At 55.1% G+C, this 24,809-nt stretch overlaps 2 protein-coding genes across 6 annotated transcripts; one reads left to right on the top strand and one right to left on the bottom strand.

Annotated features, from left to right (window-relative positions):
* Positions 1–685: 685 nt before the first annotated feature.
* LOC100565543 (guanylate-binding protein 1) lies at positions 686–9,917 on the bottom strand. 2 transcript variants are annotated; one of them, XM_008124492.3, is made up of 19 exons: positions 9,668–9,917; positions 8,113–8,276; positions 7,912–8,018; positions 7,181–7,293; positions 6,849–7,039; positions 6,545–6,745; positions 6,303–6,412; positions 5,946–6,050; positions 5,684–5,758; positions 5,328–5,565; positions 5,008–5,135; positions 4,771–4,880; positions 4,453–4,637; positions 4,011–4,244; positions 3,612–3,895; positions 3,303–3,515; positions 3,109–3,211; positions 2,790–2,983; positions 686–2,038 (listed from the first exon to the last, which is right to left on the bottom strand). In XM_008124492.3, the coding sequence occupies exons 2-19, from the start codon at positions 8,273–8,275 to the stop codon at positions 1,907–1,909; spliced, it is 2,886 nt and encodes a 961-aa protein (XP_008122699.2). In that variant the 5' UTR covers position 8,276; positions 9,668–9,917; the 3' UTR covers positions 686–1,906. The 2 variants fall into 2 exon arrangements, with proteins under 2 accessions (XP_008122699.2, XP_008122701.2); XM_008124494.3 differs by lacking the exon at positions 8,113–8,276 and having other exon boundaries at positions 9,668–9,915.
* On the top strand, positions 8,906–23,992 carry dmrtc2 (DMRT like family C2). 4 transcript variants are annotated; one of them, XM_062962692.1, is made up of 12 exons: positions 8,906–9,328; positions 10,268–10,365; positions 11,972–12,120; positions 15,562–15,772; positions 17,412–17,575; positions 18,628–18,725; positions 19,208–19,382; positions 19,560–19,671; positions 20,180–20,239; positions 20,770–20,845; positions 21,524–22,424; positions 23,195–23,992. In XM_062962692.1, exons 4-12 carry the CDS (start codon positions 15,573–15,575, stop codon positions 23,380–23,382), a joined length of 1,974 nt encoding a protein of 657 aa, XP_062818762.1. In that variant the 5' UTR covers positions 8,906–9,328; positions 10,268–10,365; positions 11,972–12,120; positions 15,562–15,572; the 3' UTR covers positions 23,383–23,992. The 4 variants fall into 4 exon arrangements, with proteins under 4 accessions (XP_062818762.1, XP_062818763.1, XP_062818761.1 ...); XM_062962693.1 differs by lacking the exon at positions 10,268–10,365; XM_062962691.1 differs by lacking the exons at positions 8,906–9,328; positions 10,268–10,365; positions 11,972–12,120 and adding an exon at positions 13,573–13,876.
* Positions 23,993–24,809: the final 817 nt, after the last annotated feature.

The raw sequence follows: 24,809 nt of genomic DNA on the forward strand, positions 1-24,809 counted from the left end.
CACGAGATGCGGAGCCAACCTTAGGGAAGGGGGTTGCGTGTCCATGGCGTGCGGGGTGGAGGAGAGCAAACCCCAGACCCCCGACTCCAATGCTGCCTGGGCCCTGCCTTGTGGGAGGAGTTTTTCCCCACAAAGAAGGGGGGGGATGCTGGGTGGCGCCTAGCGACTAAAGTGTGGCGGCAAATGTACTGAAAGAACGCCGAGTACCACGGATACACGTCACAGTGAGGTGAAGGTACGGGAAACCCTCTGTTTCATCCCAACACTGAGCCAGACGGAGCTCCACGCTTCCCAGGATCAATGTGATGAAGTGGAAAGACAGACCAGGGTCCCCGAGTTACAAACATCCCCGGCTTACAAACGACTCCTAGTTAAGGACAGGGCTGAGACAACAGGGAGAGGAATCTTATATAGCATTTGTATTACTATATTATATATTATTAATATTACTGTATTATTGTTTTATATGTATACAGGCCATCCCCAAACTGAAAACATCTGATTTACAAACAGTTCCTATTAACAAAGAGGACAAAGGAGCTGAGACACCAGGAAGTGAGAGGAATCTTATATATGATCAGTATTAGCATCATTATATTACTATTTTATTATTATATCATATAGTAAAGCAATGCTTTGGGGTATTTACTTATTTACTTACTCATGCAATGCTTTTGACACAAAATAAATTATATATTATTCATTTTATTATTTTATCATTTTATGTAAATACAGGTCATCCCCGCATTACAAACACTCGACTTACAAACGACTCCTAGTTGCAAATACGGCCGAGACAACAGGGAGTGAGAGGAATCTTCCCCACAGAAGGAAGGAAGGAAGGAAGGGAGGAAGGAAGGAAGGAAGGAAGGAAGGAAGGGAGGGAGGGAGGGAGGGAGGGAGGGAGAGAAAGCCACTCCTGGAAGAGCTATGATCGTGGGGAGAAGGGTCTCCAATGAAGCCGTGTCTCACAACAAGCCATGTTTCTCAAAATCGTGATCACGGGGACAGAAAGTGCAGGGGCACAGGCAGCAAACGAAACTCCACGGGGCTCTCAATCCTTCCCCATGCAATCCGTGTAAGTGTGTGTATGTAGCTGAAGTTACACTTTAGAAATGTCCCTGGTCTGATTTATATACAAATTCAACTTAAGAACAAAACCACAGAACCGCTGCCTTTCGAGTATATATAAATGTGTGTGCGAGTCCGTTAATGTAAACCCTGCCATGCTATTTAATGGGGCGGATCTGGTTCCAGCCAATGCTCGTTCTGCTTGATGCATCTGCCTGTCGCTGTTGGTTTTTGGGGAAGTCCAGGGGAAGGAGGGCCCCCCAGGAAGCCCCAGAAAGGTCAGACATCAGGGCTGGCCCAGGGACCCTCCCCCCCAGAGAGAAAGGGACGAGAGCCTTCTCCGCCTCGTACATGACCTTTTATGGGCAATCTCTGGACACGGCACGGCACATTCCATTGCAGTTCTTGTTCTGTTTACCTCACGGATCCCTGGCTGCACTTCCCTCCAAAACTCCCTCCTCAAAGCAAGTCCCATTGAAACTGGGGGAGAGGATTGTGGTTGTTGTGCCTCGTCCTATCGGGGGCTTTTCTGGGCCAGACTTCTTTGGGGGGGGGGTCTTGGCTTCCTTGATCTTCCTCCGAGGCCGAGAGAGTGACTCACCCCAGCCTCCCACTGGGTTTCATGCCGAGTCTTGCAATAGGCTCCTGCTTTAAAGGACAGTCCATTGCAGTCTATCATGGCAAGCCTTTCGAGCAATACAATAAATATTGGCACACGCTGGTCTGAGTGGCACTGTTAAAAGCAGAGGCTAAACACTGAAGTTGGCACACAGTCAGGGAGGAGCCCGGGGCGAGGCCAAGGGGGTCGGTCCGGCTGCCCTCAAGAGATGGATCCTCAAGAGACGGTGCAGATCCCGCCTCCTCCGCTGCTCCTCCGCTCCTGGATCTGGTGCCTCAGGCCCTGGATCTCCCCCTGCAGCCGGGAGACCTCCCTGTGGAAGCCCTCCTCCTGGAGACGCCGCTGCTCCTGCGAGGAGAGGGAGAGGGGCGTCAGCGAGGGGGTGGGAGGGGGCCGGCCTTGGGGGCTACCCCTCTGCAGCCAGGCCCACTTGACAGGCAGGCCAGCCGGGACCCCCAGAGGCACGGTTCACACTCCCCTTCTCCGCTCCCCTTCCCCTCCTCTTTATATTTAGGGTTGCAAACAGGAAAGTAACACTATGTCACAAAATTTGAAAACAATGTTCTGTTCTTGGTTTGAAAGTGTTATTTCCTGTTTCATTGTGCGGTCCTTGCTCTGAACGTAGTTTTTCCACTCCGGAAACTTCTTAGTTTCTGTGGCACAAACCATTGCAATTGGCTTAGACTCAACTCTAAAACAAAATGTGCTACAGCAGGATGTCCCTCCTGCAAAAAATATGTTTTAGCAGTTTAATACACTTTTCCCATTTTTTTTTTCAATAATGGGACCAATTAGGAAATGACATTTATAACCAAGGAACAAAACCGTATGACATAGTATTGTTGTTGTTGTTATTTATATATATCCATTTGTCCTTGCAACTCAAGGCGGATATACATAAACAATAATAGGAAATAATGACATTTATATTCCAGGAACAAAAATTGTGTGACATAGTGTAATAAATCAACAGTGAGGCATGCTGGGAGCGGAGGCCCTGCCCACCAGAGCCCTGCACCTTAGGGGTCCAGCGCTTTGGGGGCCTCTTGGACGTGGCTGGGAGCCCTTGGGGGTCTACCGGGAGCCTTTGGGGGTCTACCTGGAGCCTTTGCTGCAGCAGCCGCTCCTGCTCGGCCAGGAGGGCCCGTCTCTCCTGCTCCACCTTGGCCATCAGCTGCTTCTTGTGCTCCTCAAAGCTCCTCTCCTTCTCCCGGGCCATTTGCTCTGCCCGTTCTTGCATCTCTCTCTGCAGCTGCGCCTCCCTCTGAGCAGCCTCCGCCCGGACCTTCTCCGCTGGAATTGGAAGCAAACAGGCCTGGAGCGTGCCCCCCACCCGCCCAGAAAGACCCTTCCTCCCTTTGCCAGTCCTCCGGAGGCATGCACCCAGGGGCAGGCGATATGGCCCGAGGGACGCTCACCTTCCAGCTCCTTCTCTTTCTCCGTGAGGGTCTGATCCGCCTGCAGGATGGACTGTGCAGCCTCCTCCTTGGAGGCCAGGAAGTCCTGCAGGGCCTTGGCAGCCTGAGGGAACAGGGAAGGGAGCTCTGCGTTCACAGACACAGCCTGGGAGGGAGGGAGGGAGGCCCCAGCTGCCCCATCTGCCCCTGCCTACCATGAGCCCCTTGTCCTCCACCTGGTGGTAGCGCTCCACCACACTCTGCCGGTCACTCAAGAACCGCTGGTAGCCCCCCCGCTTCAGGTAGCGCCCATGCATGACTTTGTCCTCCACCTCCTGGTAGAGCTCCATCAGGACGGCCTGGCAGCGGTCCAGAGAGGCCCCCTCGTTCCGCCGACAGAGCTCCCCCAGCTTCTCCTGCAGATGGTCCTGTCAGCAGAGGCAGAAAGGGAAGAGCGGGACACACCCCCTAAGAGACCCATGGGGCCCCTGCAGCCCCCCCCCCCACCTGCCCCCCATACGTACTGCCAGCTGCCTCTGGAAGCGCTGGCCCTCGTCCCTGAAGGCCCGGCCCATGAAGACCCGGAGAGCCTCTTCCTCGCAGCAGCCGTGGGCCACCAGCAGCCCTGCCACGTCCTCCATGGGCAGCATTGGGCGCATCAGCTCTTCCATCTCCTCGTAGCGCTGCAAGGCCTCATGCACGGCAGCCGCGTTCTCCAGCTGCGCCAGGGCCAGGACTGCGTTCTCAATGCAGGGCACCTCCTTCCTGCGGATGGCACCTACGTAGCTCTCCGCCAGGGACGCCAGCACTGGGGGGGGGGGGAGAGAAGCACAGCTCTGGAGCCAATTCCGTCTAAGTGAGAGCCAGCCCCCCTCCCATGCCTCCCCATAAAGCCCCCTTGGCCCCCCCCCCCCCCAACTCACGCGTCCCGGTCACCAGGCGCCCCCCCTGGACGGTCTTGGCCCTGGCGCTCTCCTGAACATGGCGGCAGAAGCGGTGCGCCTGCTCCAGGAACTCCTGGCTCAGCTGCGACTCGGGGAGCTCCTCCAGGCACTGCAGGTCCTGCCGCAAAGCCGGCCGGTCGAAGACGAAGCACTTGCGGCTGGGGAAGAGCTCCCGGATGCACCGCTTGGGCAGGTCCTGGCTCTCGGGGGCCTCTGCGGAGACATAGACACAGACGCACTGCACCCTTCGGGGGTTCCAGCCGGGCAGCCGGGCCACAGAAAGGAGCAAAAGCTGGTCAGATGGGCCCTTAGAGCAACAGACACGGCGCACTCCCAAATGCCGAGCACTGGAGGAAGGACTCCTCCAGCAACCCATCTCCCCAAAAGGTCTGGCCCCCGCCTCCCGCCCTGCCGGCCCCACCTGCCCTCCTCTCCAGCGCCCGCTCCAGGTACTGGTCCTCCGTGATGGGGGTCCCGTCCTCCAGGCACAGCTGCAGAGTGAAGTCGCGCACGGCCCAGATGAAGGCAGGGAAGGCGCTGGCCAGGTCGTGGCTCTCTCGGTCCGAGGCCTTCGTCTTGATGTGCCGCGATAACTCCGTCACGAAGCTGGGCGCGAGGGCTGAGGAAGCGCCTTCCCCCACAAGCAGAGGTCCAGGGCCCCCCTCCCGCCAGTAATTCACCATGAGCCCTGGAAGGAGCCCAGAGGGCCACCCAACCCAGACGCTCCCCGGAAGGATACTGCATCTGCTCCAGCGCATAGTGGTTGATGGTGCCCATGCTGTTGTAGACAAAGGTGCTGCTCAGGAGGACGGAGAGGGCGAAGATCCAGGAGTCATTCTCGGTGTTGCTCTGCAAAGGAGAGGGGTGGACCCCCAAGGTCAGCCCAGAGAGATGCTCAGTCGTGAGCCCCTCCCCAGCCTCCCCCCCCCAGGCCCCCTTGAAGGAAATGCCTCCTGCGGGCCCCATCCCGGCTGACCTTCTCCACGTCCCCCAGGCCCTCTGTGTCCAGCAGCACCAGCGCCTGGTCGGCCCTCAGCGGGTGGGGGAGGCACCACATCCAGATGCCCTTGGTGTTGGCCTGCACCGTGGCCCCCAGAGAGAAGCCTGTGGCGGGTGGGGGGTGGGGGGGGGGAAGGAGGGCAAGCGGAGGTCGGAGGCCTTTCAGAGTCAGGGATGAGGAATGCGCGAGGAGGAGGCCAGAGAGCCCCATCCAGACAATGGAGAAGGGCATCACTCGGGGCGGAGGCAGGAAGGACCCCCACCAAGGGTCCGGCCCAGGCCCCTCCCCTGCCTCACCTCCAGCGCCCCTCCCGGCCAGGCGGTTCATGAGGTAGGACTTCCCCGTCCGGTAGAGCCCCACGATGGCCACCACCACCACCGGCTGATGGATGCGTTGCAGGATCCGCAGGGCCTCCGCGTTGATCCGGAGCGGCTGCCTGGGGCCGTTCTCTATCAGGCAGATGGGGGCCTCCATGGCGACCGGCAGCGGGGCTGGGGAGGCCGCCCTTGGGCCCAGTGGGGGCTGGAAGTCAAGCTGAAGTGGGGGGAGGAAGGGGGTGGGAAGGGTTTGGTTTTGCCCCACATGCACCCCGTGCCCCGCCCCCTGTCCGTCTTCAAACAGTTTGTTATGGGAGGGAGGGAGGCTCCCCTACCTCTTCCACAGCCTCGCCGGGACCGGGGTCCCTCCACCTGTTTCCTTCTCTTTCTTCCTCCGGCCATTCCTCTTCCTGCAAAGACAGGCACATCTTTCCAGCCAAAGAGCCTTCCTTCCCCAGACAGGGCTGTCTCTCTCCGGCCTTGCCCCAGAGGGACTGACCCTTGCCATTGCTTGGCCGCCTGTCGGTCAAGGCCCATCCCATTGGCGCAAGAGGCACAGGATCCAGCTGCCCCTTCACTTCCCCCCATATTTCCTACCTGGGCCCCCCAGATGTGGGCCTCCGAGCCCCTGGGGATCTCTTCCACCACTGGGGCTGCTCTGGGGGGCTCGGCAGCCAGGAAACGCTCCTCCGCTTCCTCTTCCTATTGGAGCAAACAGTGGGGCTTGCTTGGTTTCACACCGATGTGGCCTCAGGGGCTGTGTGATAAGGATTAGAATGTGGAAGGAGGGGTGCTTTGTTCTTGCAATGCTACATCTATAATGGGCATTAGGGGTGGCATTTCATTTTGTTGTATGATGACAATACAAGTTATTCTATTTTGTTATTGTATTATAAGAAGGCAGGTTGCAACGGATGGGCCACCCCCGCACCCCTCCTTTGCGCCCCGCCATACCCAGGTGGATCCTGGTGCTGCTGCTCCCCAACTTTGGAAGGTTTCACTCAGAAGGATGGGCTGATCCCGGGACAAAGCCCCCACGAAGCGTTGCAGCCTGGAGCACAAGACTGAAAGAGGAGGAACAAGTGGCCAGCCTCCTCATGCACCCTTAGGTTGGACATAACAATGTGCCCCCCCCCCCACACACACACACACAAAAGGAGGCCTGTGGCTGAGCTCCATCCCAGAGGCAGCCTCACCTTCCCCGCTGACACCTGCCCTGGGCTCTCTGCTCAGGACATAGTCCTTAAAGGCCCCCAGCTGCTTCTGGAAAACGGGATGTGTTTTCTCTGACGGAAAGAGCTCCCGCTCGCTCTCGTCGAGGGTTGGGGGGCGGAAGCAGAAGGCCTTCTGGGAAGGGAAGAGTCTCTGGATGGAGCGGCCGGGGGAGTCCTCTGACTCTGGGGACAAAGCAGATAAAATATCAAGAGAAAATGCTGCTAGAACACATTGGCCATACAGCCCGGAAACCACGCAACACCCTCCGGGCACCGCCATACGCACCGTCCGAGGAGGAGAGCAAGGTGCCCATGTCGTGGCCGGTGGCGCGGAGGAGCTCATCCCAAAGGCAGTCGGGAGCCGCGTCGCGGAGGCACCACACAAACTCCGGGAGGACGCTGCTCAGCAGGAAGCTGTTCTCCTGAGGACAGTCCTCCAGGACGCGGACCCTGCGGAGCAGGCCCTCCAGGCAGCCGCTGGGGGCACCGGTCAAGGAAAGGGGGCACGGTCTCCGAGGGGTGGCCCTCCCAGCACTGCCCACAGGCCTCAGGGAGAAAGGGCCACGCGGAGGGGGCTCCCTGAAGGAAAGGAAAGCGGGCCTCTCCTGGGAAGGATACGAAAGCCGATCCAGCTCCCGCTGGGGCTCCTCCGCTCCTCGGGAGTTGAAAACAAAGACGGTGCAGAGCAGGACGCTGAGGCAGAAGAGCCCGGAAGAGACGCCCTCCCCGCCCTGCAACAAGGGGAAAGGCAGGGCCAAAGGTCATGGCCTGCAAGGGGCCACCTTGGCTAACAATTGGGGGGGGGGGTCAAGGTGAGGGATAACAGAATGAAATGGTGGCTTCAGAGGCAGATTTGGGGTTTCTGAAGGGAAGAAAGGGGCGGCAGAGACCCCGACCTAGAGGCTCAGACACACATGGGCCCTGCAGCTCCTTGACTGGTGCCAGTTGGCCCCCCCTCAGCCTGGCCGACCTCACACCGTGGTTGTGAAGCTAGCAGGGGGTGGTTATCCCTGACGCCTTCCGCAAAATAGAGGGAGAGAGTAATAATAATAATGCACTTGATTTACTACCCGCCTCTCCTGCTGGCTCGAGGCAGGGTACAACAAACCAACACCTTGTACTTTGCCCAGAAAGATATGACACGTAAAGAGTGAACAACCACAATGAGCAGTGTGGATGACTCCACCACGCGCACAAGACTGTTTCCACTGCCACTCTTATTTCTGTCAAAATGCCTCTGGACGTTCAGTGCCACAACTTCCATCCCTCTGGAGGGAGGTCCCCTCTCTCCCCAATTCATGGGTGAATCCCCCCCCCCCAAAAGCGAACCCCCTCCCCTTGAGCCTCACCTCGCTTTGCTCCTGAAGGCCTTCAGAGTCCAGCAGGACCAGCATCGTGCCCGGACGGGTCGGGTGGGGCAGCCATCGCAGCCAGAGGCCTGGCGTGGGGCCAAAGCCTGTATGGGGCAGGAGGGAGGGAGGGAGGGGCAATGAAGGGGTCACCCTGAGAGACCCGAAGGACCCCTCCCCCCGCCTGGAAGGGGGGCTCACCTGTGCCGCGTCCTGCCAGCTGATCCAGGAGGAAGGACTTGCCGGTGCCCCGGGGCCCCCAGACACCCAGCAGGAGGAGGGGGCCGGGGAGGGCCCTCAGGTGGGCCAGGGCCGCACGGTTCAGGCCGAGGAGGGGGCTCACCAGGCAGAGGGGCTCCGACATCCTGGAGGAAAGGGAAGGAGGCAACGAGGGACGTTCCCAAGACAGCCTCCGCCTCTGCATTCCTTCCTCGGGACTTTGTGTTGTGTTGCGTTGCATTGTATTGCGGGTCACTCACAGACCTTTTGGCTGAGTTCAGTCGTGAGTATGGCATGTCTTTTTTCTGGGGGGGCACAGAAGGGCTCGGCCGCTTCCACATCGGGCCCACAGGCCACCATCCTGGGCACTGCCCCTCGGTCCGGGCAGGGCTTCCCCACAGCATGGAGACCCCTTGAGGGGTGAGACCCCCCCCAGGCCCTAAAGCAGTCTTTTAAACTTGAACACGCCTATCTGTATTTTATAATGCGTTTTATGAATGTTTTATGTAAGTTAATTTTTTTACTGATTTAAAGTGTATTGTACAGGTTTTATATGCGTGTTTTATTGTAAGCCGCCCTGAGTCCCCTGTTGGGTGAGAAGGGCGGGATATAAACGTTGTAATAAAATAAATAAATACATAAATAAAGCAGGGCAGCCAGACTCGCGCTCAGGGAGGGACACACCAGTCTTCAGAAGGCATTCAATCCACGGGCAGAGTGGTCGGGGCCTCTGAGTTTATTATTATTATTATTATTATTATTGAATCCAGGAGCAGAGAATGCTCTTAAACATTTTGGCATTTTGGGGCCAGCGCTCTTTCGCTTTCACCCTGTCTGGTTCCTGGCGTGACGGAAGGACCCCTCCCATCCTTACTTTCTGGTGTCCTGGGGGCGGGGGCGAGGGGGCGCTGCAGGGCGGGGCGCCCCACCCCCAGCCTGGCCACTCCATTCAAGCCCCCTCCCCTCCCGAGCACAACTCCCGTCATTTTGTGTGTGTGTGTGCCAGGAGCAACCGGAGTTGCTTTTGGAGTGAGAGAATTGGCGTCTGCAAGGACGTTGCCCAGGGGACATTGCCCGGATGTTTTGATGTTTTACCATCCTTGTGGGAGGCTTCTCATGTCCCCGCATGGAGCTGGAGCTGATAAAGGGAGCTCATCTACGCTCTCTCCAGGTGGGATTCGAACCTGGCAGCCTTCAGGTCAGCAACCCAACCTTCAGGTCACAAGGCTTTTATCCCCTAGGCCACCGGAGGCTCCAACTCCCATCCTGGGGGCGCCCAAGGGGAGGCAGGCGGGGTCTGGGGTCCGGCGCCTCTGGAGGGAGGGGCGCACCGTGGGCGCGCGCGGGGCGGGGCGGGGCGGGGGGGGCGCCTTAGAGCAGGCAGGCTGTCGGCTGGTGGGAATGGTGGGAGTTGGAGTCCCAAAGGCCTGGAGGGGGGGCGAAGCTTGCCCCTGCCTGCCCTAGAGGGGGCGCCGGAGCCCCCTTCTCCTTCCCTCCCCCCTCCCCCCCCCTCCCCAAGGTCCCCGGGACCGCTCACCTGCCGCGGGAGAGAGAGACCGGGAGGGAAACAGGCGCTTTTTTCGGCTTTCGCTTTCGTTTTCCCCTCCGCCGCCTGGGAGGGAGGGGCTCGGAAGCCCCGCCCCTCGGCCCACCCCTTCGTGGAAAGAGGGGCCACGCCGAGCTCGGCCTCCACCTGTATGGGGGGCACAGCGCGGACCCCCCAAGACCCCGAGGGGTCCATCAGAGGGGAGGGGCCCGGCATCGGGAGGGGCGCCCGAGCACGGTCAGAGTGCCCCTAGGACAGCCCCAGGCGCCACGGGAACACGTGAAAGAGCGAGGAGCCCCGCCCTCGAGAGACGCGTTGCCCCTGCGCCCCTCCCTCGTGGGGAGACTGCGCCCCACCTTCTGTCTCTGCCATCGCTGGGTTTGGGAAAACGTGGCTTGTTGTGGGAACACGGATGGGAGAGAAGGCGTCCTTGGAGACCCCTCCCCCCCATCCTAATGCCTCCCCAGGAGTGGATGTCCCCCCTCCCTCCCCAGGGGAGATGTCTCCCACTCCCCCGCTCTCCGCCGCTTTGTTCCTAACTGTGAGTCATGTGTAAGTTGGGCCTTTCCTCTGCTCTGGACACCCCGACAGGGCCAAAGCCTCCTGGAGCAGAGACACTGATACAGACAGACAGACAGACAGACAAATGAAAGATCTGGACCAGGCCTGGTGTCGGATCTGGAGTCGCTGTAAGAAGGCCCTCCAACTGCATTTTCATACGTGGTCTGTGGTTTGCTCTTCTCTATTCCCAAATGCTGTGGATTCCACTTTGTAGCCCCGTTTCCTAAGGTTGGCTCTGCATCCCGTGGTGCCAGAGCGCAGCCTGTTCAGCACCTTCCAAGTTTAGCCTGCCACTTTTGGACTCTCGCTTGCTGAGGTATTCCTGCGAGTATCTCTCTTGATCTTAGGAAGCTATTTCTTGATTTCAGTCATTGGCATGTTGACTGAAATCCAAACAGAGGATGGGTCGGAGATGTCAATGTCTTGGCCCTTTCTTTACTGGCTGCTGCTTTCTGATGAGTATCAGGCAGTGCAGTACTGGCTAAACCAGGCATGGGCCAACTTCGCCCCTCCGTCCAGGTGTTTTGGGCTCCAACTCTCAGAATTCCTAACAGCTGGTAGGCTATTGGGAATTATGGGAGATGAAGTCCAAAATATCTGGAGGGCTCAAGTTTAGGGCTCACTGTTTAGACTCATGCCTGGTCTAACAGTATAGTTTTTCCAGCAGTGTAGGGCATAGACATCCTGTGATGATGCGGCTCTTGTGGTAATCTCTGAGCGGTTAGACTCAATTCAACCCTCTCTGGGAGAGATTCCACCAAAATGTAGCAGAGTAGCAAAAGCAAAACTTTCAAATGCAGCAGTTACTTACACGTGGTGAGCAAAGAGTAGCCTTTCAGCTTAGAATGGCAATCGATTGCAGAGGCTCAATAAAAGTTCAAAAAACATTTATTCAGGTAAAAAGAACTCCATTGTAGATAGAAAGGCTTGGGAGCTGTCTAGTCTACTCTAGACTAGTTTCTAAGGAAAAATAAGAAAGGAAAAATAACAAACATCTAAATAGTTACATCTTGCCAGGAGAGACAGCAAGATGCTGCTTGTTAGCTGGAAGAACAAAGGGAAATAAATGGTTCCAACCTCATGGTCCAGTTTATTGGGGCCATAAGAGACATTCTGACCAATGAGAAGTTAGTGTCCTTGAAGATTCACATTTCTACTAACTTCAAAGTAAGGGATGTGACGTAAACAGGATAGAAAGAGGGGAAACACAGTAAAGCCTATCTAGGCATGCTTTGGAAACAGGGAAAGGATTCCCTCAATCTATCACCTATCTGACTACATTTAGACTTGAGTAGTCCAGGGGATTCCCAACAACGGCATGTCTCATTAAGAGCCACACCCACTGTTTTAACGTGGTTAGATGTGTTCCACCCTGGGCATGCATATTCAGTAGCAGAGGAGCCATGCACAAGGACAGATGTCTTCACTGGGTCTGGTTGTGATCCTCCAAGTTGTGCCATGTTATTTCTAGCACCGACCTTTTGCTTGATAGTCAAGCAGTGCTTCTTGTAAGTCAGAGCACAGTCCAGAGTGACTCCCAAGCACTTTGTTGTGCTGCAATGCTCCAGAGGGATTCCTTCCCAGGTCATCCTCAGAGCTCAAGGTGCCTGTCTGTTCAGTAATAATAATAATAATAATAATAATAATAATAATAATAATAATAATAATAATAATAATAGCAGCGTGGGAAGAGACTGCATGGGCCATCTAGTCCAACCATTTTCTTCCATGCAGGAAAAACACCGTCAAAGCCCCGCAACAGAAGGCCAACCAGCCTGTTTAAAAGCCTCTAAAGGAGGAGACTCTGCCGGACTCCGAGGCAGAGGGTTCCCCTGCTGAACAGCCCTTCTTCTGGTCCAGAAGTTCTTCCTAATAAAGTTCAGGTGGGATCTCGTCTCCTGTCATTTGAACCCATGGCTCCATTGTGTGTGTGTGTCAGGAGCGACTGGAGAATCTGCAAGTAGTCTCCAGGGCAGCAGAAAACAAGCCTCTTCCTCTTCCTCGTGGCATCCTTTCACGTATTTACAGATAGTAATCTTGTCAAGCCTTCTCTTCTGCAGGCTAAGTAGACCCAGCAATTCCAGACGCTCCTCGGAGTGTGGTTGTGTATTTTCCGGGCTGTATGGCCATGTTCCAGAAGCATTCTCTCCTGACGTTTCACCCACATCTATGGCAGGCATCCTCAGAGGTTGTGAGGTATATTGGAAAAAAAACAAAGCAAGGAAGGTTTATATATCTGTGGAAAGTTCAGGGTGGGAGTAGGAATTCTTGTCTGATGGAAGCCACGGTGAATGTTGTAATTAATCACCTTGGATGGACCAGGCTGTGGCGCAGCTGGTTAATAGCCAGCTGCAATAAATCTGGCTGAGTTCAAAGCCAGCCCATGTCAGGGTAACTCCTGACCATTAATAGTCCAGTTTACTGTTGACCTATGCAGCCGAAAGACAGTTGCATCTGTCAAGTAGGAATTTAGGTACCACTTATGCGGGGAGGCTAATTTAACTAATTTACAATGTCATAAAAATCTCCAGCGGCAGGCGGAAGAATGAGGAAGTACTCCATCAAGGACTCAGTGTCACAAATGGACAGTGAAGCGGCAGCTCCCCCTGTAGCCGGAATCAAGCAAACCCTCATGAAGCCAGAAGCTGGAAAATGTTAAATTGCCTCTGTGTCTGTTTATATCTGTCGTGTGTCTAATGGCATTGAATGTTTGCCATGTAGATGTGAATTGTGATCCGCCCCGAGTCCCCTTCGGGGTGAAAAGGAAGGGTGGAATATAAATACTATAAATAAATGATTAGCATTAATGGCCTTGCCAGATTCATGTCCTGGCTTCTTCCTGCCTGGGGGAATCCTTTGTTCAGAAGTGTTAGCTGGCCCTGATTGATTCATGTCTGGAATTCTTCTGTTTTCAGACTGTTGCTCCTTATTTACTGTTCTGATTTTAGAAGTTTTTTTAATACTAGGAGCCAGATGTCGTTCATTTCCATGGTTTCTGTTGACATTGTCCACATGTGGGTTTCAATGGCTTCTCTGTGCCATTTTTTCTGCCCCATGAGCCCCCTCGCAGGCCTGGGGGGGGGCCCAGCCTCACTCACACACGCACCCCCAGAAAGGGGCTCCTTCCTGCTCTGCAGCTGCAGGCCTCACTTCCGCCTCTCTCTCTCCCCCCCCCCCCCCCCCCAATCCGCGCCGCAAATGGAAGGGCCCGTTCCCCTCCCATGCCCCTCCCCCTTTTGCCTCAATGGTTCAGCCCAACTGCCACGGCGGCCCCGCCCCCCTCGAGAGCCCCACTCTCGCCTCTGATTGGCTGCTTCAGGAGCCGCGCGCCCCGCCCCCAGAAAGCGACAGTTGAAACCGAAAGTAAGAACGCGAGCCAGGCGCGAGCCACTTCTGATTGGCCGGAGGGACCGCGGGGAATAAGAGGGCGCCGCTGATTGGCTCGCTGCCCGTGCGGAGGCTGTGAGGAGCGCTGCGGTTGGCTCTTCGCTCTGGAACTTTTTGGGACAGCTGGCGACCGTTTTTATAACGACGAATTCGTAGGATTCTGAAATATTATTATTATTATTATTATTCCCGTTGTTGTCCCCCAGTCTGCCTCGGAAGGGAGAACAGGCTTCAGTCCCAGAGGGGTGGATGGTAATGCCATGGGGACACCATATAGACCGAGGCGCATAGATATATTTATATATAGAGAGAGAATTGGGAATGCTCAATAAAAACACTATATATATATATATATATATATATATATATATATAAATTAGAAATACTCAAAAAACATTTGTGTGTATATATATATATACAGTAGAGTCTCACTTATCCAACATAAACGGGCCGGCAGAATGTTGGATAAGCGAATATGTTGGATAATAAGGAGGCATTAAGGAAAAGCCTATTAAACATCAAATTAGGTTATCATTTTACAAATGAAGCACCAAAACATCATGTTAGACAACAAATTTGGCAGAAAAAGTAGTTCAATATGCAGTAATGCTATGTAGTAATAACTGTATTTATGAATTTAGCATCAAAATATCATGATATATTGAAAACTGACTACAAAAATGCGTTGGATAATCCAGAACGTTGGATAGGCGAGTGTTGGATAAGTGAGACTCTACTGTATATATATACACACATATATACAGTAGAGTCTCATCCAACGTTCTCATCCAACACAGTTTGCCTTTTAGTAGTCAGTGTTTTTATAGTCAATGTTTTCATTACATTACGATGTTTTGGTGCTAAATTCGTAAAGACAGTAGTTACTACATAACATTACCGTGTTTTGGACTGCTTTTTTCTGTCGATTTGTTGTAAAACATGATGTTTTGTGGCTTAATTTGTAAAATCATGACGTAATTTGATGTTTAATAAGCTTTTCCTTAATTCCTCCTTATTATCCAACTTTTTCGCTTATCCAATGTTCCGCCGCCCCGTTTATGTTGGATAAGCGAGACTCTACTGTATTAAGCCCTACTACTACTGTATTAAACCAGAAAAGCCCTAAAAACATGGCTGTGTGCCCAGGCTTTTAATAAATGGTGAAAATGACACGGACTGAACTATAGGCAAAGCATGAGGAAGAACGGATCTGATTTTATGTTTGAAATGTATATTTTTAATTCATAATGTATTTTAATACAGTAGAGTCTCACTTATCCAAGCCTTGCTTATCCAAGCCTCTGGATAATCCAAGCCATTTTTGTAGTCAATGTTATCAATATATCATAATATTTTGCTGCTAAATTTGTAAATACAGTAATTACAACATAACATTACTGCGTATTGAACTACTTTTTTTGTCAAATTTGTTGTATAACATGATGTTTTGGTGCTTAATTTGTAAAATCATAACCTAATTTGATGTTTAATAGGCTTTTCCTTAATCCCTCATTATTCAAGATATTCGCTTATCCAAGCTTCTGCCGGCCCGTTTAGCTTGGATAAGTGAGACTCTACTGTAGTTTTAACTGTTTTATGTGCTGTTTTATCTTGGTTTGTATGGGCATCTAATTGTTGCCACTGTTGTAAGCCACCCTGAGTTCCTTCGGGTGAGAAGGGCGGGATATAAATGTGAGAAATAAATAATAAATAAATATTATATTGTATTGGACCAAAACACCTGGAGGGAGGGCTGAAGTTGGCTCACGCTTGCTTTAGAGTATTCTTCTGCTAATTGTACGGCGTCATCTACATATAATAAATTGTAAGGTGTTCCTCCCTGCAGCACAGTACACTGTCATTTTATACTTCTGCCGTCTCACAATTAGCCCTGGGGCAGAACCTCATATCCGTATCTCTCCGCTCTTCTCTTGCAGGTCCGGCGGCCATGGAGGGCGGCCAGAGCCCTGAGACAGCGAGCGACACAGGCCCCGCCAGGGACCCCGGACCCGTTCCCCGGCTGCACGGCACCTTCCGCTCCCCGTCCTGCGCCCGCTGCCGCAACCACGGCCTCTGGGCACCGCTGAAGGGCCACAAGAACCGGTGCCGCTTCCAGGGCTGCCGCTGCCAGAAGTGCCTCCTCGTCCTGTAGGTTCACCGCTTGGGGGAGCTCCAGCAGGTGGCGCTCTTCCCTTACAAATGAAGGAAGGGATGTTTTGTGTTGCTCTCTATGGAATGTAGACTTATAGATTAAAACAGGGGTCCCCAAACTAATGCCCGGGGGCCGGATGCGGCCCTCCAAGGTCATTTACCTGGCCCCCGCCCTCAGTTTTATAATATAATATTTTATATCCGTTTTAATAATATAATATATTGTATATACATATAATATTGATAATAATTTTATGTTATACAATATAATACTAATAGTAATACCATATAATAATATTAATTATATGTTATATATTAGATATTATATAATAGTACAAGCTGTGCCCGGCCACACGTTGCTGTGGCAAAGTGGTGGTGGTATTGGTTAAAAATTGTTGTGTAATGTTTATTTGACGTTATTTGAATTTTTAAATTAATTTTATTGTAAGTTATCTTTTTATTTATTATATTTTATTATTTTCTTGTATTATTTTTAGTTATTTTCTGTTATTATAGTATTTTATTTTTAGTGTTTTTAATTATTTTTAGTGTTTTTATTATTTTTATTGGGTTGCTAGAAGACCAAGTTGGAGGAGCTTAGCCTTCTAACTGGCAGCAATTGGATAAAAGCAATTATTCCTCTCTCTCTAATTAGGACTTTATTTTTCTTTTCTTTTTGTTGTATCAACCTAGAGGCGTGGATGATGGGTTGTGTTGTCAAATTTCAAGGTTGGGGGGCCTGTTGTTTTGTGGGTCGCCATGATGCCATCACTCTTTTATATATATAGATAGTGGTATAGTTCAATATAGTAATATATAATGCTAATATTGTGTTATGCTAATAATATAATATATTGTATGTACATACAGCTGCTCTGAGTCCCCTTCGAGGTGGGAAGGGTGGGATATAAATGTAGTAAATAAATGCAGTAAATAAATAATCAATTTTAGACTTAGGCTCGGCCAAAGTCTGACATGACTTGAAGGCACACAACAACAACAATCCTAATTAACTTGACTATCTCATTGGCTAGTAGCAGGCCCACACTTTCCATTGAAATCCTATGTTTATGTGGGTTAAAATTGTTTTCATTTTTAAATATTGTATTTGTATTGTTCTTTCGTTGTTGTTGTTGTTGCACTACAAATAGGACATGTGCAGTATGCATAGACATTTGTTTGTATTTTTTTTTTCAAATGATAATTCGGCCCCTCAACAGTCTGAAGGATTGTGGACCGGCCCTCTGCTTCAAAAGTTTGAGGACCCCTGGGTTAAAACATTTACATTACAGCAAGCATGTGCAAGCTTCAGCCCTCCGGGTGTTTTGGACTTCAACTCCCACCATTCCTGGCCTCAGGCCCTTTCCTTTTCCCCCTCAGCCGGCTGAGGGGGAAAAGGAAGGGGCCTGAGGCCAGGAATGGTGGGAGTTGAAGTCCAAAACACCTGAATGGACGAAGTTTGCCCATGCCTGCCTTAGAGTAAAAGGAGGTGAAGGAAAAGAAAGTAATTACAGTGTAAATATTCCTACTTCATTCTGAATATTACTACAACTTCTCGCTGTAACGAGTTCCTCCCAATATCATGAACCAAAGCGTAGGAGGATCTTTTGTTTGTTCTTTGCTTCTTGTCCCGCAGGCAGCGGCGGCGCGTCATGGCTGCGCAGGTGGCTCTGCGGAGGCACCAGGAGATGGAGCTGCGGAAGGGGCCGGTGGGGGCTCTGCTGCAGCTCCAGGAGGAAGGGAGCCCCCTGGACCCGGCCAAGCCCCCCAAGGGGATCAGGACCAACAAGGGAGCCCGAGGTGAGGAACCCGACAAGCGGGGCAAGCATTGGGGTCTCAGTTGGCCCCTGGTCCTCCTTAATGGGTTTGGGTTAAAGCTGCTGTGTCAAATAGAGACATAATCCAAGCAGTTTAAATTCTTAAAAGAATATCTAACTCTAACTCTGCTGTGAGTTTTCCAGGCTGTATGCCCATGCTCCAGCAACATTCTCTCCTAACGTTTCACCTGCATCTGTGGCTGGTATCTTCAGAGGTCTGTTGAAAATGAGGCAAGTGGAGTGTATGCCTGTGGAATAATGTCCAGGGTTGCTCTGATTGCCGAGAAGATAAAGGAATCCCATCAGAGATGGTGCACGAATTGAGGAGGGTCCATGGCTAAAATCGTGCTAAATATGGAAGTTGCAGGTGCCAGGCCTCTGGCTGGACCATTTGAAACATGACATGGCTGAAGCAAGACTCACAATGAAGGAGAGACGTGACCAACAGGAACAAATGGAGAACAAGAAGCAAACAAGCGGACCCCGCAAAGAAGGGAAAAAAGGAGGAGCACGTCCAGGGTGGGGGTAGCAACTCTTCTCTATTCAAACTTCAATAGCATTGAGCAGCCATGAAGTTTACAACGTCAATTGGTGAGTGTATCTACATAGAGACAGCCTGGCCTCTGTTGCCTGGAGATTTTGTTCATATTCATGGTTTCCCCCTTTCTGTTGAAATTGTCCTCATGCTCCAGACAACAAAGGCCGGGCCACCTCCATGCAGATACCGTCACTGATTGACTTTGCAGTTTCATGGCTACTCAAATGCTAGTTCAAGTTTGCAACTGCAACATTCAATTCACTTCCAACAGACCCCTAAAATGCCGGCCACAGAGGCAGGTGAAACGTCAGGAGAGAATGCTACTGGAACATGGTCATTCAGCCCAGAAAACTCACAGCAACCCAGTGATTCTGCCCATGAAAGCCTTTGACAATACAATATCTAACTTCCTTTGGATTTTGAAGCTGGGCTTGTTCCAGCCTCTGGCTGCATTCGCAGCTCATGGTGGGGACTGATGCAGGCCTTGTGTTGAGCAGGGAAGAAGGAGAACGAGGAGCCGGTGCCAGAGGCAGAGGACGGGCTCGGAGAGGCCCCGGGTCTCCTTCGAAGACAAAGGCCAAGAGAAGCCAGGAAGGTGAGAGAAAAGAGGGAGGACAGGAGGGAGGGGAGAGATGGCTTTGCTCTCTGCCTGGACGGAGCTCGACTGGAGCGGGCCATTGGGCCACCGCAGAACGGATGGAGGACTGCGCTGAGCGGGAAGCAGGCCACCGGCGGTGCCGCCCTTTGATTGCTGGCCTCCTTTTCCCTCAAGACGTAAGGCAGATGTCTGCAACTCTGCAGGGAACGGCCACAAGGGTGCCGTCAGATAAATGGTACGTTTCATGACACCTGACCGATCTTCAGAGACACAATCACACACACAGATCGTAAAAACCTAGCGTATTTCCCACTGCCAGGTTCCCACGAGAGGAACATTCCCCTGCGGTCCCTGAATCAGAGCATTCAGTTCCTCTCTTGTGACAGCAACTTGTGCGGTGCCTCACCTAGGCGCTTTGCCGCACCCGTTGCTGCGTGGCGTTTCCTGCCTGCCAACCCACTTTGCCCATCCTTCTCTAGGAAAGCGCCTGGCTGCCTCTCCCTCGCTGCTCCCGAGCCACGGAGCTGCCCTGGGCCTGCGGGGGCCACCGGGCGCCCCACATGGCCTGGGCCCCGCCCCCGTTTCCTGTGGCCCCGGGACCCTTCTGCCCGCTCCTGCCCCCTGAACACTGCTTCCACTGCGCCAGATTGGGAGGTAGGTGGCTCTGAAGGAACTGGGCAGGATCCTGAGCTGTCCAGCTGGAGCAGGCATGGGCCAACTTGGGCCCTCCCTCCAGGTGTCTTGGACTTCAGCTCCCACCATTCCGAAGTTGGCCCACGCCTGAGCTAAAGGGATCTCAGGTCTCACTGAACTGGCTTCCTCTCCCTGCAGGGTGTGAGGGCAGCGGAGTCTTGTACCTGCCGGAGGGCTATGGGGCAGCCCCAGGACAGGTGCCCCACCTGAGCCCTGGCCCCTGCTGGCTCTCACCTGCCAACCTGCCTAGGTACATTGGGCCCCTCCCACATGGGAAGCCTTGAAGGCCCAGCAGAAGGTGGACCGGGAGCTTTTAAGGGGGGGAGCTCATCCAAGAGGGCGCATGGGGGGAAGTGGGAATCCCCAATATCAGCAGCAGAAGTATCCCTGGCCCAGGACAGGACAGCCCTGTTGCAAGGGAAAGGCCCAGAGAGCAGAAGGGCAATGGGATGGGAGGGGCCTCTTCACAAGTCACACAGTCATAGAGTTGGAAGGGGCCACATGGGCCATCTAGTCCAACCCCCTGCCATGCAGGAAAAGCACAATCAAAGCCCCTGCGCTCCAGCCCGGGCCAGGGCAGCCTTCGGAGGATGGGGGCTCTCCAAAGGGTTTAGACAGCTGGCACAGGGAGGGGGTGGGAGGGGGTCCCCACTGCCCCTTGGTCAGCCGGTCAGTGTCTCCCTGGGGCTGGGGCTCCACCCAGAAGAAGGCATGCATTTGCCCCGCTTGGCGTTCCACTGGCATTTTGTCCCCTGCAGGATCCCAGCCACCAACCCCAAGGAAGGGCCGAGTGTCAAGGAACAGCCACCCTGCTCTGGGTAAACTATATGTATCCTATAGAAGGCAAATGTATAAGTACCTTAAAAGTGGAGAAAAAGTATGTGTGAAAGGCAGAGTGCAGAATATTTCGCTGTACAAATGTGTGAGATCCTTCAGGGAATCCCTTTGGAAACCAGCTTCTGCAGAGTGTGGAAGGACTCGGTGGAAAGGGGTAACCCTGGAAGAACGGCCGGATTAGAGAAGGAGCAGACTGAGGGCCACGCAGGCAGCCGGGATGGATTGCTATTACTGCGCTGTAGGCCTTTGCTGAGCAGCCCAACCCTGGGCCCTGCAAACGGGGCCAACAGCAAGGGCATCTCCTGCCTAGACTCAGCAACCTTGGCTACCAGCTGCAATCTGTGGGTGGGACCGTCAAGCAAGGGCTTGGGAGAGTGGCAGCTGCCATGTCCCCTCCGCAGTCAGTCTGTGGTTGAAAGGACAGAAGGCCGGTGGGAGGAGACGCCTCCGAGGAGCCGCTCTGTGAGAACCGGGCCTGACGTGCACTCTCTCCTCTCCCCCCCCCCAACAGCCACGAGGCCCTGAGCCCCCCGAGTGACCACCTGGATCTGAGCAGGCGCCCCAAAGACCCACCGCTGGGAGGTCAGGTATTTCGGTCTTTGCACGCTGCCTTGAGTGTTCTGCGCAGAGACGTCCTCTGAGTCAGATTCCACCTTGGTCCCCATGTATATGCATGCGTGTGCATGGAAAAGGGAGAGAGTAAGGGCCCCTGAGAATACTGGAGACGGGGGCTGGTGGCCTGTGTGGCTGCTCCCTTGAAGGCTGCATCTGCCAGGAGCATCCTTGGGTGCCTCCAAAGGCACGGCGTGTTGAGAAGGTTGTCCAGCGAGGCAGAGCTCAACTGCGATGCTGCAGGACCGTCACCACCAGCAGGGAAAGGGCTCCCCCGCGGGTGGCCCATAAGGCCTTGGGCTGAGCAAAGCGGGCAGGGTTGGGTGGCCTCAGTGCAACCCAGTGAAGTGGAGAGGGTGGATGGGCAGAGGCCCTTGCTCCAACAAAGAGAGCCTGTTCTGCATCCGTGGAAAGTGGCCAACCAGCGTTGCCCCTCCTTCCTCTCTGCCTAGGCCCATGGGACCAGAGGGCAGCCTTGTGGCAGCCAAGCAGGGGCCGGGGTCAAGGGCAGGCTGTTGGGGGAAAGCTGCCTCCCAACGAAGGAAGTCAGGCACCTTGCTAGCCCCCCCCCCATGGTGCCCTGAGGGGGAAACCAGGTGCCGTGTCTTCTGCTCTCTGCATGCTAACCAGAGGCCCCTCTCCCTCTCTTCCAGCCTTCCTCCTCCTCCTCCTCCGGCCCTCGCCTCTCCGTCTGGCCGGGCAGGGGGCTCCTCTTTGCACCCCTTTCAGAACAGCAGCTCCAGGAAGAGGCTGCCGAAGCCCTGATGGTCCTGCGCAAGGGCCCTGCCCCCGGGCCCCCCTGCCCTGCCCCGGCTCCTCTGGCCGTCGCCCCCTTTCCCCGGCCCCTCCCGCTGCAGAAGCACCCCTCCTGCCTCGTGCCTCCTGACGGCGCTCCCATCGTGAGGTCCTCCCGGGGCCACAGTGCTCTGAAAGGGCCCCTGGGGCCCAGCGGGGCCTTCCGAGGGCACTGCCTGGGCCCGCTCTGCCTGCCTTTCGGTGCGTTTCCCCAGCAGGACAAGGGCCTCTGCCTGCTCTCCCTGGCCCCCACCGGCCCTCCCTCGCTCGCCACCCCTTTCCTGGTCTCCAGCATCCAGGCGGTCGGTCCCAGCCCAGGAGGGGCCTCCAGCGCCGGCCAGCTCCCCTTTGGCCACAGTGCGGCCCTCCCCCAGAGCTGCCCGACGCCCATGCCCAAGGCGGTCTGCACGCTGCCACAGAGGATGGAGGCGGGCTGGCTCCCGGAGGGCAAAGTGGGGGTGTTGCCGCTCTGCCTGCCCCCGCTGGAGGTGGCGGTGGCCCTTCCCCTGCCGCCCTCCGCCCTGCCCTTCGGCCCCCTGGGGCTCCACCTGCTGCCCCCCCGGCTGCCCCCCCTCCCCGGCCCCCGGCCACAGGACCTCTTCGCCCACCCAGCCCCCTCCCCAGGCCTGGGGTCAGGGCCGGGGCTCCCCCCAGCGGGGCAGAAGAGGCCGCCCCCGCCATTGCCGAGCCACGGAGGAGGAAGGGAAGGAGAGGCACACGGGAGTCCCACCCAGGCGCCGGGGAGCACTGACCCCACAGGTAGGCCACAGGTGGAGGAGCATGGGGGCCGTTTTGAAAGGGGCACCTCCCCAGAAAAGGGTCCGGAAGCGGGAGAAAGCATGGCGAGGGAGAGGCACCCAGATGGGCTGCTGTAAGAGCACGGCCCTTTGGGTGGAGTGCCCTGGGAGGAACCAGAGGTGGGCTTCAGTAGCCAGTGAGCTATTTCCTGGGCAGAGCGTGCCCACTGATGGGCCAACCAGCCGTGCCCTCCCCACAAGGGAGGCGGGGGACCACGGTCCTGGGTTTCCGCATGGAACGTCTTTGCAGAACGCCTGGAGGCCTTGCGGGCCCGGCAGGTGGGCTCCTTGGGGACAGGAGGCAGCCTCTAAGCCCCTTCCTCCAGATTAAGGGTGCCGGGCCTGACCCGTGGGCCTCAGTGCGGGGCAGGGGAGTCTGGAGACATCTTAATCCCACCGGGATGTCTCTGGGAAGACTTGATCCCGGGCTCAGCCTGCAGTGGTGCGTGGCGGCCACAAGCCACCTGGGTTCACTCCGGGGCAGGCAGAAGGCGAGGCGGCCCCACACCTGCTCTCTTCTGGCCGACCTGGCGGGCCCTGGCCGGACACACGGGATTTACCCGGAAACCTGTCTGGGCGGCTGTCAAAGGGAAGGCGGTGGTCAAAGGGGCAACAAAGGGGAGGGGCCTGGGTGTCCCTCAGAAAGCCTCCTTGTGAGGAGAAAAAGTGGGGGAGAAATAAACATAATAACAACAGCAACAATAATAAAGCTCCCTTCTTCCTCCCCCCCAGGTCCCAGCGAAACGACCCCTTGCATCCTGGCCGCCCCACAAGCCCAAGGCCCGGCAGCACAGGAGGAGGCCCTGCAGCAGCAGCAGCAACAACACCCACAGCCGGCCCACAGCCTCCCCGCAGGCAGCGGCTCCCTCTCCACACTTTGGCCAGAGCGGCCCCCGCTCCCTCCCCAGCCGGGCTTCTGAGAGTGGGGAGCAAGAGCAGTGGGGCAGGGGCCGTGCACCCCATGTCTGTGCATGGAGAGAGGGCCAGAGCTGAGGGCTTGGCCAGGAGCAGAAGCGGGCAAAGGCAGGCCAGGGCCACTGCCGGGCGCTTCACCTCCCTGCGCCCGCCATCGCCTGGGCCCTTCTGCTCACGTCCAGGCGGAGGCAGGGCTAGCGAAAGGGAGTTGAGCAGGAGTTGGGTTTTCAGTCACATCCAGTTGGGTGTTTGTTTTTAAAACGGCTTAAGCAGTTTGTTTTCTATAAGCAGAGTGTTACCCTAAGGCAGTTTGTGCAAGCTGCAGACCTCCAGTTTTGGCCTCTGACTCCCAGAAGCCTCCCTTGCCAGGTGGTCCCAAGACCAGGAATTCTGGGAGTCGGAGGCCAAAACAGCTGGAAGGCCGCAGATTGCCTGCACTAAGGCATTCTTGCCTCTTTTCAATACCACACAGCCATACAGTTAATGAACTGGAGTGGGTTTCGGCGCATGAGGAACGCGGCCCTTTCCAAGGCGGTTTCTGCCGTCGCTTTCACAACTCGGGGGACGCGGTGCGTGTTTTGTTGTGTTTCTGCCAATAAAAAAGGTTCAGAGGAAGAGCCCTGGTTTGTGTGGGTTTTGCCCCAAGACCAGATGCTTGACAGACGTGCCAGTCTGGGCCTGGGAGTTTGATGCACGGGATTCTCTCCTCCCCTGCCCCCCGTCCCACCACTTGCAACTGCTGCCCTCTAGTCTGGGGGGGGGGGTCGGGGTGGAATGGTCCAGTAGCCACTTGCCCAGCACCCGCTCCTTACTGCCGTCTGCTCAAGCGGAACCGGGCCACTTACAGAAATGCCCAGAAGCCCAGCAGGCTAAGTGGATCGGGCCTGAGCCCCTGTCCACAGGCAGCCCTGGCTAATGGGATGGGAATGGATCCTCAGTTAGGAAGAGGAGGGCAGGGGGGAGGGGTTGTGGGACATCGTCAGATGGAGGGTGTCCTCCCCCCCCCAATTTACACAGTCTAAAATCAGTTTGAAGGTGGAGTTGAAGTCCAAACACGGGAGGGAAGGAGGGCGGACGGTGGCCCGGGCCTGGTGTAGCCGCGCCTTTTGCTGGGAAGGAGCCTGGGCCTGGGAGGCGGGGGTGGGTCAAGGCCAGCAAAGGAAGCCAGAACCGGGGCCCCAAGGCCTCCCAGGAGGAAGCAGCCAGAGGCACCATCACTACAACAGCAGCAGCAGCAGCTTTGGAGCAAAAGACTCCTGACCTCACGGTTGTGTTAAAAAACAAAGTCTGGGTCATCAGTGTTGCAATCCCAGGTGAGAGCAGAATCGAGGAGAGGCCGGTGGGAAAGCTGGTGGAAGACGAGGGTTTAAGGATCGACCTGCGAAGAGAAGCCAGTCAAGGCGGTGCCAGGGGTGATGGGCACACTGGGGGC

Source organism: Anolis carolinensis, unplaced genomic scaffold (assembly GCF_035594765.1).
Source record: "Anolis carolinensis isolate JA03-04 unplaced genomic scaffold, rAnoCar3.1.pri scaffold_10, whole genome shotgun sequence".
NCBI classification, from domain to species: domain Eukaryota; kingdom Metazoa; phylum Chordata; class Lepidosauria; order Squamata; family Dactyloidae; genus Anolis; species Anolis carolinensis.

Bases quoted from the DNA above. Each gene is read 5' to 3' on its own strand.
- dmrtc2 (XM_062962692.1), top strand. From the start codon at position 15,573: ATGGAGGGCGGCCAGAGCCCTGAGACAGCGAGCGACACAGGCCCCGCC. The intron at 18,726-19,207 runs GTGAGAGAAAAG...ATCCTTCTCTAG, and splicing joins GGCCAAGAGAAGCCAGGAAG to GAAAGCGCCTGGCTGCCTCT. The intron at 22,425-23,194 runs GTAGGCCACAGG...CCTCCCCCCCAG, and splicing joins GGGGAGCACTGACCCCACAG to GTCCCAGCGAAACGACCCCT.
- LOC100565543 (XM_008124492.3), bottom strand. From the start codon at position 8,275: ATGTCGGAGCCCCTCTGCCTGGTGAGCCCCCTCCTCGGCCTGAACCGT. The intron at 7,294-7,911 runs GTGAGGCTCAAG...CCCTTGTTGCAG, and splicing joins GCCTTCAGGAGCAAAGCGAG to GGCGGGGAGGGCGTCTCTTC. The intron at 2,984-3,108 runs GTGAGCGTCCCT...TTCCAATTCCAG, and splicing joins GAAAGAGAAGGAGCTGGAAG to CGGAGAAGGTCCGGGCGGAG.